The 15,291-nt window shown below is 41.1% G+C and overlaps 1 protein-coding gene across 7 annotated transcripts in view; it reads left to right on the top strand.

Annotated features, from left to right (window-relative positions):
• POU2F1 (POU class 2 homeobox 1) overlaps positions 1-14,377 on the top strand; it is a 102,580-nt gene extending 88,203 nt beyond the window's left edge. For all 7 annotated transcript variants that reach the window (XM_033052787.1, XM_033052786.2, XM_033052789.2 and 4 more), the window contains 8 exons: positions 111-284; positions 3,999-4,140; positions 6,222-6,367; positions 6,862-7,041; positions 9,842-9,947; positions 10,364-10,709; positions 11,478-11,566; positions 12,765-14,377. In XM_033052787.1, the coding sequence (XP_032908678.1) occupies positions 111-284; positions 3,999-4,140; positions 6,222-6,367; positions 6,862-7,041; positions 9,842-9,947; positions 10,364-10,709; positions 11,478-11,566; positions 12,765-13,075 (1,494 nt within the window). In that variant the 3' untranslated portion in view covers positions 13,076-14,377. The remainder of the gene's footprint in view (positions 1-110; positions 285-3,998; positions 4,141-6,221; positions 6,368-6,861; positions 7,042-9,841; positions 9,948-10,363; positions 10,710-11,477; positions 11,567-12,764) is intronic.
• Positions 14,378-15,291: the final 914 nt, after the last annotated feature.

Below are 15,291 nucleotides of genomic sequence, written 5' to 3'. Positions count from 1 at the left end.
CCAGTTCACTGACCTCTCTCACAAGAACATCACTTATCTTTTAAGGAGTTTAATTTCTGTTGATTGTCCTCTTGAGTCTAATTTTGATCTTTTCCTTGCTGTCTCAATAGCCAGCAACCCCAACACGCACAATAGCAGCGACCCCCATTCAGCCACTTCCACAGAGCCAGTCAACACCAAAGCGAATCGACACTCCCAGCTTGGAGGAGCCCAGTGACCTTGAGGAGCTTGAGCAGTTTGCCAAGACTTTCAAACAAAGAAGGATCAAACTTGGATTCACTCAGGTGAGACTGCGTGCCTTAGTGCCTGCCAGTGTGGAACCTGAGGTCTCATCTTTCAAGTCTGGAGGGAGACTACAATTCCATCATTTCCTAGGAGAACCTGCTTAAATAGGGTTATGCTCTGGCCTTTATGTGGGGGATTTCTAAGAAATAACAGAAAAAGCCATACATCCATCTTACTTCCCTGTTGGTTTTAAAGCATAGCCATTTTCCCAGCAGGGGAAAACGTGCATTTACCAGCTCCAGATGTCATTGCATGTGCACTATTCATTCTATGGGATGTGACATGAATGGGACAAAGCACTTTAAAGCTGCCTTCAGAAGTACAAAGTTCCAAAAATCATACAGTACAATTAACTGCTCTGTGTGTTTAAAAAGTATATCACATCTGTGCAGTTGCTTTGGATGTCAAAGGGTTTTTATCTCCCAAGAGTATTTTCCTATTAAACATCAATGATTTCTGTATTTAATGCTTTTACTGAGGTTCCTAAACAAAACCTGAAAGGACTGTCACCTTTGAAGTTTTCTCCTTACAAGGGTGAGCTGGAGTTGTGGTTTGTTTTGGTTTGTTTAAAAGCTCAGAAATACCCATAGAGCAGAAGAAAAGTAATCTTGAACATGGTGAAAGTGGTTGAATGAAGACCACAATTAAAAGTACAAAGTGCATTTATATGTTCCATTATTCTGTTGAAAGGAACTTGTGTCCCAGAGTCCTTTCTTATTAATATCAAATTATTTTTCCCCTGCAAAATTAAAATACCTCCCCAATATCTCCCAATTAGTTTTGGCAGGGGTCTGTGGTTAAGCATGAGCATGTTTTTACTAGAGGAAACAGCATGCAAAAATCAAAGTATTTAAAAGTCTGAACTCCAGAGCAGTCAGTCCAACATATGTGATGGAATAAAATAAGTAAATCTACTCTAGCTGAAAGTATGTGCTGAATTCAGATTTATTTTTCTGGCAAAGTCCTAAATTGAAAAATCAAAGTTCATAATGAAAGTTCCTGGCAGCATCTTTAATTATAAGTCAAGAACAGAATGTTCTTAGTCAAATGAAATGCATTTTGCTGGCATGTGTGCCTCCTTCCCTCCCTTCTTTCCACTAGAGGGAGGCACAGAAATACAAGTGATGGACACACACAAAAGCTCGAATAGAGCAGCACAAAATAGGGTAAAATACAATAGCTTCCCTATAGCCTGACAGAGGGGTTTGTGTAGATCTCTCATTATTATGTTTAATCTGCCCTGCTGTGAGATGATTATAAAGGCTCAACTAGACTTTTTAAGTTATGTGTTAACCTTTCTTTATTGACCCTGTTATGAATTTTCATGGTGAGGAAAAATGAACACAACTGCTCAAGCTTACATTTCAGTATTTGCTTTTCAGATTAAAAAAGGGGAATCTTGAGAATGTGATAAAATAGCATTTGGTCATTCCTATCCTGCTCTGAGTTTGTATGTGTGTAATTAGGCTGTTCTAATAACTTCAACCTAATTGCATAATTGGATGATAATTAGAGACCCTGATTACTTTGGTTTCCTATAGTTGGATAAATAGACTGCCTTTCAGAGGATAAAAGAAATTTATTTCCAGCAGTACTGTAAGCTTTTTCAGACTTATGCCACCCCTGCCTTTCAAAAATAATTGTAAGATTTAGTTTGCATTGCAAACTAATCACTTGCTGCATTCTGTTGTGTGAACAATAAAACAGGTTTTGAATTTCAGCAGTTCTGCCTCTTCTCCCACCCTGAAATGTGGGTGATGCATTTAAATCCCTTTGTTTGTTTTCCTTAAAAATACCTCCCTGTTTGACATAGAGGGACACAATGAGCAAACTGCACCTTAGCATCATTGCAGGCCTGGGACTAATTGCTCAGTACAGATTCAAGCAACGTGAGTGAACATTTTAGACAATATTATTTTTATTCTGTGAAAGATGCTGCCTCTGCTAGACCATCTGAGCTTCTTAACAGACCAGTACACACAACAGTGATGTACCTTATAATCAGTTTCAGTTCATTACCAGAGCTTCAGTCAATCTCCAGAATAGATCAGATGTGTGTACAGTGCCTTTATACTCTGTTCCATCCTGTCCATGGGCCATCCCAGTATATAAAATTCTCATCCCAATATGTAAATTCCTTTGCCTACAGCTGAAATGCTGCCACCTTTTGGCATTGACAAAGAAATGGTTAACTATTCATTTTAAATCAGATGGCAAATGTTTGTAAGAACAACATAAATCCAGAATTAAATTTAGTTGGGGGACTGGAGCAAATTTCATAACTCTTTCCTGCCAAGACATAAATCAACTTATCTCTAAAATGGTTTACATAGCCAGGTTTTCTTCTTCATAAACCCAGAAGAGCATCCACGTTACTCCTCTTGGAATGATTTATGAGTTTTAAAATGCACAGCATCCTGGCATATGAGTTGAGGCATAAATGTGAGTTCCCACGTGTTCCCTCTTGATTGAAGGGCGCACAAACCAATTGTTCTACTCCTCTTCTAGGAAGGAAATTGTTTCCTTTGCTCAACCTGCACAATTTACTAAGCTTCCCAAAGGTTGTTTTCTTCCTGGCTTGTGTGTGGCCAATCTGCATGCTGTCAGTGTACTCATACCCAGCTGTGGTTGTGGAGCTGACCCCAGAGAAAAGCCAGCTTTATGCCCAATCCAACTAACCCATTTGCAATTAAACTTCACTAACTGTGCTCCAGCTTTTCAGCCTCCTCTTCCAGACTTCTCGTACTTTGTTTTGTGCTAAAAAAAAAAAATTTAAAAACTAAACAAAGCTACTTTAGACGAAATAGTATACTTGAAATATAAGTGCATTTTTTGTCAAAGGGCAGGACCTTCCAGCTTTAAAACGAAGCATGAAAATATTACGGTGTTTTTAATGGCCACAGTCAAGAATGGATTGATTTTTTTATTTTTAAACACCACTTTCCAAGTGTATACTACCTAGCTATATACTAGATACATAAATATTAGGATAGTCAGAATGTCTGCTAGCAGAATAGCTAGCTAAAACGGAGTTTAAAAAGCAATAACAGATGTAAAGAGATGATCATCTGCCTGTAAATCTCCTGGATAGCTTTCTGGCAGATGGGTAATGATAGTCAAGACTGCAGTTAATCATTATTTGAAATGGTTCAACTTCTTGTCTGCTTTGAAATTTGTATCTGTTGGGAAGAAATTTGGTTTGGAACTCAGAATATGCTAGCAGTTCAGATAAGAATATTTCTGCATCTATTTGAATGTGATGTATGTTTGCAGACATCTTTTCTAGAGTATTTTCTACAAATTTGAGAGCGTGAATTCATTGCATTTCTGCTTATTTGAGCTTTCCTTCTTCGGTGTGAAATATGCAGAAAAGCCTAAATCTGCTCCTAAACAGAGCTTGGCCTTCACTTATTTTAAAGAACTAAGAAAAAATTACGAGTTACTATTCAGTGAAATGTGCTGCTCAGTGATAATGCTAAGAAGACAAAGCATCAGGGATTTCCTGGAAAGAGTTACACGGTTAAACTGTCTGAGGTTTGACATTTCTTTATGATGATTGCTTCAGCATGAATCTTGATAGCCCTGAGAAAGCCTCTGTGAAACTGAGATCCCACACGCAGTGGAGTCACTAAGAGAACACCAAAATGTGACAGGATTCCTTGCTTTGGAAGTGCCTATGTCAGTGAATCCCTTTTTTCTCTTTCTTTGTCCAGGGTGATGTTGGGCTCGCTATGGGCAAACTCTATGGAAATGACTTCAGCCAAACTACCATCTCTCGCTTTGAAGCCTTGAACCTCAGCTTTAAGAACATGTGCAAGTTAAAGCCACTTCTGGAAAAGTGGCTCAATGATGCAGGTGAATGAGTCTGTGTATTTCTTCACCAGCCTACCAAAATCAGTAGGATTCTAAAAAGCTGCTTCGTTTGTGCCCTTATGGTTTTATGAAGCTACCAGCCTTTGTAGCTGCCCATGGGACAAATGAGGATGTAGAAATAAGGGTCCATAGTTCCCTTTCCATGTGCCTATATGCATCCAAAATAGTTGCAGTATGAACTTTCAGAAATGTGTTCTCTAGACAGCTGAACAATTGCATGGGATGAGGTACAATATGTGTCATGGTTTTCCTTCTTTTGTGTATGTTAATGCATATAACTTCTAATCCTCTTCTAGCTTTCTTTTCAGATGTGTAGTAGAGAGAGGGTTGCATGATTTGTTGTTTCAGTAGGCAGAGCTTATTGCATCCATCTCCTTCCACACCCCTGTGTGCATTCCTTTTATCTCTCTCCAAGAATTCACATAAATAATCATTTTCCCTGTAGGAAGAGTTTTTTGTGGGCTAGGTTTTGCTTTTTCCCTCCCATATTAATTTTTTTCTGGGATACAAGTTATTCACTATGCCACTGTTGGTAGTGTTTTTTCTTTTTTATCTCCCACCAGCAAAAGGAACTTGTGAGGTGGTGCTTAGGTGTTAGAATAGAAAATGTTTGAGAGTGCTCTCAGCCAGTTTTTTATTCCAAGTATGCAATTGTACATAGGATAAAACTGATAGATATGTTAAACAGATGGCAGGGATGGTGTGTGCCTTCCTATTTTTACCAAAATGGAGAGAGCTTTATGCTGGCGCCTGAAACACTGAAAGTAATTTCATGCGGTGTTGAAAATTTGTCCTGCATTGAGAAAAGGAAGTGTCATTCTGTAGTGCTGACAGGGGATATCATTAGGTGTTGTAGGTCTGTGATAGAAAGCATAAATATCTCCACTCTCAGTGCTCAAGTCCAGACAGTGGTCCCCAAACCTTCCAGCAACATTGGATGGATTCAGTGCTGCAAGGAATGTCACAGGAGTTTTTTTCCTGCTAGCCTGAAGAAATACTTGCCTCTGTACAGTTAGGGACTGTGAACAGTGTTGGAGTTCTTCACATCCTGCAAGTGGGGAACCATCGTCTTTGGCTTTGACTCCATTTCCTCAAAATCTTTGGAAGAAAGATTCAGGCTACTTTTAGGTAAAAGTAGGTAGGAGAAGCATACCAATGATTACAGGATTTATTGCCATGGAACTCAGCTGGTTCTCAGTGGAGTTTTCAGGCTGAGAAGGGTTTCCATGTGTGTACAGGTGCCATTGCTATTTTAGAAAAATCTAGAAAATACTTGCCCATTTGAGTCTATCAAATAATGGTGGGCATTGTGGACTCTGACACCTGCTTGTCACCCACAAACCCCAAGGCAATGAGGGAACTCCAACCACAATTAATCATTTTGTTTAAATTGCCTGCTGAAACCTGCCTTTTGGTTAGATTGCTCTTCCTGCTGCAAAGTGGGGTTAAATGTTCTCTCTTTGCTCCTCTGTGAAGCCAGAAAGACAGGAGTAGGGATTAAGAGCCTTGGTGAAGTTAAGAGGGGGAGCTGCTCGCTGTGTAGAGTGGTTGGTGGCACTGAGTGTCTACTAAGATGACCAGAGAGAAGAGACTGAATGAACACTGTGAAGCCAGTTACGAACTTCTCTTCCTCTAGTGTTTTGTAGAGTAGGTAAAAGAAACGTCAGGCTCCTCAGATATTTTCATAACTGCTTGTGGCTTTCAGCTATGGCTCATGGATATCAAGTATTCCTTTTTCCTTTAATGTGGGGCTTGCAGTGAGTGAGTGGGGAATAGAATGAAATATGGGAGAAAACTTTGTATAGGTATTATTAAAGGGATACTGTGGTAGCATACAGGAGCAGAGGGCATCCTCTGGGCTTACTTGTAGCTTTTTAGTTTCAGGTATATGTTTTAATTTGTAAATACAATGATCAGTGCATGTGATCTTCATAAACCTTTATGTATTTGGAATAGATACAGAGCAGGTCTTAACATACCTTGCACAGGTGAAGAACAATTGCATTAGACTGCACTGCATTCAGATTAAGTCTCCTGATTTGTATTACTTTCTTCTTTTTCAGAAAACCTCTCATCTGATTCAACTCTCTCCAGCCCAAGTGCCCTGAATTCTCCGGGGCAAGGGATCGAAGGCTTGAACCGTAGGAGGAAGAAACGCACCAGCATAGAGACCAACATACGTGTGGCCTTAGAGAAGAGTTTCCTGGAGGTCAGTGGTCCTGCTGCTGTGCTCAGCCTGTGAAGAAATGGAGAAACCTCACCTAACAATATGTGTTAGAGTGAACTCGTTACTGTACTATTTAGGAAAGTGCTAGTGCTAAACAAGGGGAATACAAAAGCTGTGCCAAGAAACATGAATCAACACGTGCTTCACTTTAAAAACAAGCACAGATCTCCTCAGAAAAGCTTACTGGTTCTTGCAGTTTACTGACTTTGTGATTTTGCATTCCAGGGTACTCAGACATAGGTTTAAACACTACCCTTCATGAGGATGGATAAATGGGCCCATAGGCTAAGCACACATAATTTGAGGTTTTTAGCTGGAGGGCAGAAGCATCTGCTGTGGTTTGTCTCTACCGTACCACTGACCTGATTCTGGATCTAAATCACCAACTCAGGTTTCTGCCTATTGGAGAAGAAGCTACAATGCAAAACTTCGGGAGGTAATTTCAGAGCTTTTCAAATACCATTTTCTTTTGTCAGAACCAAAAGCCTACCTCGGATGAGATCGCCATGATAGCTGACCAGCTAAACATGGAGAAGGAGGTGATCCGCGTTTGGTTCTGTAACCGGCGCCAGAAGGAGAAAAGGATCAACCCACCCAGCAGTGGTGGAACCAGCAGCTCGCCCATCAAAGCAATTTTCCCCTGTCCAACCTCACTGGTAAGAGCCAAGAGCTGTGTTGGCAAAGATCACAGGCAGAGGTAGTTCTGCTGTGCTCACTGTGGAAGCCTCACATGCTGCACCTTCTTTGTACAGCAGACTTGTTCTCACATATTTATGTTTTACTGGCATTTTGACTGTTCCACCTGGATACTGTCTAAAAGAGAGAATGCTTACAAACCAGGCACTAGTCAGGCCTTCAGAGAGGGTGTTTTATTTAGTCAACTCATGAACAAATATTCTGACTACCAAATTTGCATTTGGGGTTATTGCTTTGAACTTACTTCAGATCATACCTCCAGTTTATATCTGGACTCCCATTTACCCAATTTTTTAAAATGAAATAATAGTAATTTTTAAAAAGTGGTTAATAGCTTTCCTTCTCCCCTCTTATTTTAACAGCTCTGGTCAGTAAATGAGCAGCAGTAAAATGTATCATGCACTGGAACAGGTTGCCCAGAGAGGCTGTGGAGTCTCCCTTGCTGGAGATACTCAAGAACCATCTGGACTCAATTCTATGCCATGTGTTCTAGGACTGACCCTGCAGGGAGGTTGGACCAAAGGACCCACTGTGGTCCCTTCCAGTCTTACCCATCCTTTGGTTCTGTATCATTTGGAGACTTAGGTCATGCAAATCCAACAATACCAGTGTTGTTACTTCTAGTCAGAAATAATTTATATAAAAGAAAGACATGGAACAAAAGAACAGTTTAGCTAATACTCATGTAATTAATTTACCACACTTGTATTTACCTCAGGTAAACACAAACTTCATGAAAATAAGAGTAACAAAACACATGCATCAAGGTTCCTTCAGCACCTTTGCTACCAATGTCCATGGAGGTCTGTTTTTATAAATAGAAACAGTAGCTATTAGATTTCATAGTAGCTATGCTAATAGGAATGTGGTGGAATTTATGTAGCCTGTAGCTGTCCTTTTGTAGTATTTATTCCACCCTCATCACTGTAGTAGCTAATATCTTCCAGTACTTCATTAAACCATTAATTTTGGTGATGTGTTATTCTCTCCCCTCATCCTTGTCTCAGGGTGTGTGCATGCAACCTTTTGTTTCAGGGGAAGGGCTGTGTTAAGTGTACTTAGTCTTTTCTATTATTGTTCTTTTTGGTTTGTTTGGGGTTTTCTTGCCCAGTTGCAAAGCAAGGTTGCATGCCTTGCTACCAAAGCAGAATACAGTGAGATTTAGGAGAGTGGGTTTTAGTAACTGTGCAAGTTCCCTCAGACTGCAGCCTAAAGGAGTTTTCCTTCAGAAATTTTCCTGTTATTGTATGTAAGAAATTGAGGTGTTAACCACAGTCTCCCTTTCATCAGTGAAGTTTCACTGGTGTTTTCACTCATTTTAAGCTTCTCTTGAAACTGTGCTGCTACTCAAATGGATGTTCCAGCCCTGCTGCCCCCAGCCTTCACTGACTGTGTGCTTTGTTCATTCCTTGTGTCAGCTCTGGAAATTGTGTCCATGGGATGCTTGGGCTTAGTTTAGTAGTTTGACTGCATATTAGCCATGTGAGGAACAATGATGAATTTTCAGTGTGGGTAGATAACCAGTGTGACTTTCAGCCTGGCTGCAGGAGGGTGAGAGCTCTGCAGCAGGATTGGAGGGGAAGGCTCCTTTTGGGGGCAGCCTCCTTTTGCATTGGCTGGAGTCACTCACTGTAACCACGGGGTGAGCTGTATTAATTCCAGGTCATTCTCTGCCCTGAAACAGGGATGGTGACCTTGGCCTTAACTGCTTGCTGGACAGATGACAGATGCAGTGGCTGGGCTGCATTAGTGGGAGGTGTTCTGTGTATCCAGCTCCTCTTAATTTCATACACTGTTTGAAATGGGCAGAAAGCTTTCAGATCTGTCCCAGTTGCCCCAGTCTTGTTTAAAATGCATGAAACATTTGACTCCCTCTAAGAGGATGTGTAGCATGAGAGATATTTCTCTGATAATAGACTTAAGGTGAGAGAGTGGAAAGGAGGAATTTTTAGCCTATATCCTTGGCTATGTTCTCTTGGGCAATTCTAAAGGATTCATTTCTCTCATTGCTGTCCAACAGCATTCAAATATTACTGTTGGACACCATTTCTCGTCCGTAAAAGGTCCTTTCCTTATATTTCATTTTTCCTCATAAGCTAGTTTCTCCAGCCTTAAATCTTTGGTGTTTATCTGTAATGTCTTCAGTTTATCGTAGCTTTGTTGTAATAAGCCATCCACAATTGAAAATTCCATTTGTATGTTTTAAAATTCAGAGATCCTTCCTCTGGCACAAGGTAACTTACCAAAGCAAAGCTTATAGTTTGGTTGAATAAAAGTGAAATGTTGTTCTGCTTCTCCATATAAACACATTACCCTAAATACCTTTGTTAATGCCGGGGCATTTGCATAATCTAGTCAGAGAGAGATTTAGAGCTGAAAAAGATGCTTAAACAAGAAAAAAAAAAGGTAGAAATAATATATTTTGTAACTCTTTCCATAGGAGTGTCTCTATTAAAACAAGGTGCTATCTTTGTGGGGTGACAGAGAGAGGGCTACCTTGCAGTCTTGAGACAATATGGATAGGAGTGTATCTCCATTCAAATACTGAATTATTAGGAATAAATATATTGCTGGTAATTAGAGAAGGTGCTATGGTTGTTTCATTGAATGTAAAGTAACCAAATTACAAAAAAAATTAGTTTATATGCAGTGTTTTCCCTGATAACTTCCTCAGCTGAGGGTGGAAAGAAAGAAATCCAGGTCTAGTGTGTAACTCTGTCTTTGAGCAGCTGAGCAGTTTTATTCATTTTTGACCTCCAGGTGGCAACCACGCCAAGCCTTGTGACTAGCAGTGCAGCTACAACCCTGACTGTCAACCCCGTGCTCCCTCTGGCCAGTCCTGCTGTCACCAGTCTGTCAGTCACAGGTAAGGGCTAATCTCTGCTGCCACCACATCAACCCCACCGTTCGTCCCTTTTGAATTCTTACAAGAGTCACTCACTATTGGTCACTGGTATCCCAGGACATTCTTGTCATTGTGCCTTGTTGCTGCACTAGGAAACTTCAGTTTTTGTGACCACTGAGTTGACTTTTCCAGGAATAAAATCACACGTGGTGCTGAAACAAAATATATTGTATTTTATTGCTGGCTTGTGGAGCTCCTCAACCTCCCATTGGGAAGCATCATTTTAGTTTTTAATTTGAACTCTTGGTGCTTCTTGGTACTACAGAAATGTGTGTTTGTGTCCCTTTCAGCTGGACATGCAGTTGAGATCAGGTAGGCAGGGGTTTCTGTTGTCTCTTGTGTGTTTTGTACTGATCTGACCAGAGCAAATCTTGCAGGCACTACAGAAACCACCTCCAACAACACAGCAACAGTGATTTCAACAGCACCTCCAGCTTCTTCAGCAGTGACATCACCCTCCCTGAGTCCTTCCCCTTCTGCCTCAGCCTCCACTTCAGAGGCATCCAGTGCCAGTGAGACCAGCACAACACAGACAACCTCCACTCCCTTGTCCTCCCCCCTTGGGACCAGCCAGGTGATGGTAACGGCATCAGGGTTGCAAACAGCGGCAGCGGCCGCGTTACAAGGAGCTGCACAGTTGCCTGCAAATGCAAGTCTTGCTGCCATGGCTGCTGCAGCAGGACTAAACCCAGGCTTGATGGCATCCTCGCAGTTTGCAGCTGGGTAAGGATCAGTTTTGCACACCCTTCTAGTTGAGGTGGCAGAAGAGTGAAGGAGAATTCTCGGGATAAATTGCTTTTACGTATCGCTGTCATTTATTTCAGATTCTGAAGGTTTACTCATAGATGGCAATTGATCATTCCCAGCACAGTACACAAATACTGTGTTCATTTTAAAGGTGAAAAAACCCCGTTGCAGTGGTGATGTTTTTTGATAAATCATTCATCCCACTGCAGAGCTTGACTTAAAAACTGCAAGATACCACTGAATCATACAATCTGTTCTGTTAATTGTGGAATGGAGAGATAGCCTAGACCCACTTCACACCTCTGTACTCATTTCTCCATCATGAGCAAGAAGTTCTCAAAGATGCAAGATGATGTATTGTTGAAGCCATAGTTTTAGAAATGTTGCTTGGACAGATGTTTCGTTAATTCCTCTTGATTTATGTATTTGTTATCTGCATTTGGGAGAGGATGATAGTTCTCTAACAGTCAACAGTTTTCCCAAAATACTTTACAAGAATATTTTACACAAATAATCAATGCTAATCGTGTATTTACAGTGCTTTGTACTTCTGGCATGTCATGAACCCCTCATGGAGTTAAAAGTAAAATAATCCAAAACCAGCCCTTAATCTCTGGTCTTTACTCCCTCCTTGCCCTCCCTCCTGCTTCCCCCTTTTTTAAAAGTATGATGGTGTGCTTTAAACAGTGACAACCTTTTCTTAAAATACTCTTTCTCTTTTCCACTTCTTCTTGCTTGCTGCAGAGGTGCCTTACTCAGTCTCAATCCAGGGACATTAGGTGGTGCTCTCAGCCCGGCCCTGATGAGCAACAGTACACTGGCAACTATTCAAGGTCAGTAGTGCTCCTTTTAATGCATTTCTGTCACACAACTTCGGTTTACGCGCTCTGGTTTTGTCTACCAGAGGGCACTGACTCCTCAACACTGGGCATAAATTGTGTAGGAGTCAAGGTTTTACAAAATCAAATGTGCAAATACATTTTGTGGATCACATACATGACAGCAGGTACAATTTCAGATAGGGGATCAGAACTGTGTATGATTTTACGGTGATTTAAAGGAGGCATGCAAGATACTGAATATAATCTGGAATTTATTTTGTTGTCCTTGCCTCATTGGCCTGTATCTGTAGCAGGTTAGAGATTTGCTTTTTATAACTCTTCTATAGTCTGTTTGAACAGACTTGCACCATCTTGGGAGGGCAGTTCTGAGCAAGTCTTGATCCTGAATTCTCATCTTCATATGTATTTGAAAAGAACCTACAACAGACATCCTGCCTCCTAAAATCCTTACGTAGAATTTGAAATACATATATCCACATTCAGAAGAGCAAGTATTTATTTGTTTTGGAAGTAACACAAAGCCAGAAGTTACCACTGGCTTCAGCAAGAGTTGTTCTGAGTTCATAGTTTGCCACCTGTAAAAACTGGGTGGTACAAGTGTCTAAAGAGCTAGGTAACCTGTGTGTTCAAATATCCTCTAAACCAGCTGAACAAATCTCGTTTCTAGGTTGAAAGAAAGAACCATTTCATAAAGTGTCACAGATAAATTTAGGAGATCATAATCTAAGGCAGACTGAACGCTGTAGACCCGTGAGAGTAAGTTGTAACAGTGGTTGGTTATATGTCAACATTTAAAATGTTACACTCAAAGTTACATGACCTTCTCCATCTTGTGATAGCTGTCATTTCACATGAGCCCTCATCTCAACCCTTCCCAGGGCAAGTTGCCTGGATGTACAGGCTCTCTGTGGCAGGAAACATAGACCAGTATTGTGCTAAAAGAGCTGAAGAAAGGCACAGTGGAATTAGTTTAGCAGCAAATGAAAGACGCATTTTAGTATCTGCACAATCTTGTCTTTTTGAAAAAGAAAAACAGAACAGCCTCTGATGAGACAACTGCCCTCAGTGATTTAGAGAGCACATATATCAGAGAAAGGCAAATGCAGAGACCTCTTGCTTATAGGCACATTTTGCATTGTTGCTTACTGCTAATGTGATCTCCTCCCTGCTCAACTTTCCCTTTTTTTAGCTCTTGCATCTGGTGGCTCTCTTCCAATAACATCACTGGATGCAACTGGAAACTTGGTGTTTGCCAATGCTGGAGGTACCCCTAACATCGTCACTGCCCCTCTGTTCCTGAACCCTCAGAACCTTTCTCTGCTCACCAGCAACCCAGTTAGCTTGGTCTCTGCAGCTGCAGCCTCCGCAGGGGCCTCTGGACCAGTCGCCAGCCTTCACGCCACCTCCACCTCAACCGAGTCCATCCAGAACTCTCTCCTCACCGTGGCCTCTGCCAGCGGGGCCACATCCACCACCACTACTGCCTCCAAGGCACAGTGAGCTGGGCTGGGCTGTGCTCCAGCAGCCTGGGTCACTGTGCGCTGGGATCGGCTGCCAGCCCGGTCGATGAACTGAAAATGCCATGGGCATCTCTCGCCGTGTTGCTGGGGACAAGAGAGAGAGAGAGAAAGAGAGAGAGAGAAGGAAAAATATTTAAAAAAACAAAAAAACAAAAAAAAAACCACAAAAAAAAGGAGAAAAAAAAAAACAAAAGCAAAACAGGAAGGATTTAAAGCTGGGACAGACATTTGCCTAATTTTATAATAAACACTGTCTTTTCAGGATCGCTTCATGGATCGGAGAACTTTCTAACCAAAAATGTAAAAAAAAAAAAAAAACCACAAAAAAACTAAAAACCACAAAAACACAAAAAAAGTGAAAGGACTACTTATCATTTCCAGCAGTCACAATGACAAGTTAAGGTGGGTTATCAGTTCAAACATAGGAAGGGGATTTCTTGGTTTTTTTGGTCTAAATATCTTTCTTTTTTAATTATCATTTTATAGGTCTGTTGTACAGGCCATTATGTCATACAAGGTGTTTATAATCGTATCAATCATGTTGGGGGTTCCTTTCTTAACTGGTACAATTTAGGCAGGCCTGTATTACTGGTGTATCTCTATTATTATTATGATTATTATTATTATTATTATTTTTATATATATAGTTTGGACGCGTTTGTCTTTCGCTCCTGGATTATTTTCAGCGAGCTCCCACACCATGGGGCAGGGCGGGGGGTGGAGAGGAAGAATGGAGCACAAATAGACTTTCTGTCCTAATCTTCTGGAAAAGTTCTGAACAGTTTCCTCATCCTTGAATTTGTCTAATGCCTACTTGTAGGGGTCAGAAGAATTTATGTTCAACCTTTGTGCAGGAAGCTCGGTGCAGCAGCAGAGATCATTGTGTGCAAACTTCCAGGTTGGTCTCTGCTTTTTAAGCAGAGGTAGGAATTAGCTCCGAACTGCCACTGTCCTTCTCTCAAATGTTTAGACAAAATGGCCAAATTCTGCTCTTAGCTTCGTGTGCTTGGTTCCTTTTACTTCATGTGACCTCCCGAGTGTGGATTGTGTGACAGTACTGATGGCTCTTCTGTTCCAGTGATTTCATTTTGCTGTGCAAGACCACACACAAATATTTAAAAAACATCATGACCCAGGCTAATTGGCAGCATGTGAATCAGATTTTACAGTCCTAGATACCCTCTAGGTGAGTTGGTACCGGATTTCAGAAGGTCAATTCTCCCCTTTCATAGCAATATTCCTTTTCTGATGCTTCCAACACTATTTAGAAGAGCTTCCTAGTAAAAGAAAATAAGTGCTTCTGGCTGCAAAAGACAGAAGACAGGAATATGGGAACAGAAGGTGCCATTGTTAATGCCAACACAACAGAGCCACTCTGGGGCTTTGCACACCCCAGGCTGATCTCTTGTGGTCTCTGAGCTGCGGGGTCAGGGTGGCAATCGGCGCCTTTGACCGCTGTCCGGGGCTGGTCTGGCACTGGAACTCACTTTTAAAGGCTGATTCTGATTCGTGGAGCAAAGGATATTTTTGTGGATGAGGATGCAGTAATGAACTGTACAGAAGTTAGATCCATATATTCTTAAATATACAATCTAGTATCTGAACCAAAAAAAAAAAGATTTTTAAAGAGAGAAGACTGGATCACTGCAATGCAGTTCACGTTGAACTTTCCATTCCTGATGGATTTAAAGGTTTCTGCCATGTGTATAAAACTAAATTACTTTTAGCTAGTGAGGGTATTAGAAGAGTCCCTTTCCCACCCACCCCCTTTTCTTTTGTCACCAGAGTGTCCTAAAATAATGAGCTGATGCAGCTATGTTCATTTTGTTGATGATTCAGGGGGATCCTGGAGCTTCTCATCCAAGATCCAGAAGGCAGCAACTTTAAACTCTACACATGCTTTGGTTTTGTGACCTTAGCATGTGGGATTTGTGTTTGCACTCAAGTGGCAGAACCCCTTATCTCTCCCCCCACCACCATGGTTTTGCTCTGTTCATCTCTAACTCTCCACCTTCCTGTTTTACTGATATTTAAACCAATTACCCCTAAAACTTCAAAACTAGTGAACTGCAAGCAGGGAAACTAACAAATGTCCGTCCACCGTTTCTTATGTGTTTTTGATTTTTTTATGTTTTATTTTTTTAAAACTAAGCTTGAACCAAAGTCAATTTCTAGCAAGCTGCTGTACTAATGGAC

Source organism: Catharus ustulatus, chromosome 2 (genome assembly GCF_009819885.2).
Source record: "Catharus ustulatus isolate bCatUst1 chromosome 2, bCatUst1.pri.v2, whole genome shotgun sequence".
NCBI classification, from domain to species: Eukaryota; Metazoa; Chordata; class Aves; order Passeriformes; family Turdidae; genus Catharus; species Catharus ustulatus.
The sequence above is the reverse complement of the archived record's forward strand: the minus strand, read 5'-3'. Positions and strand labels throughout refer to the sequence as shown.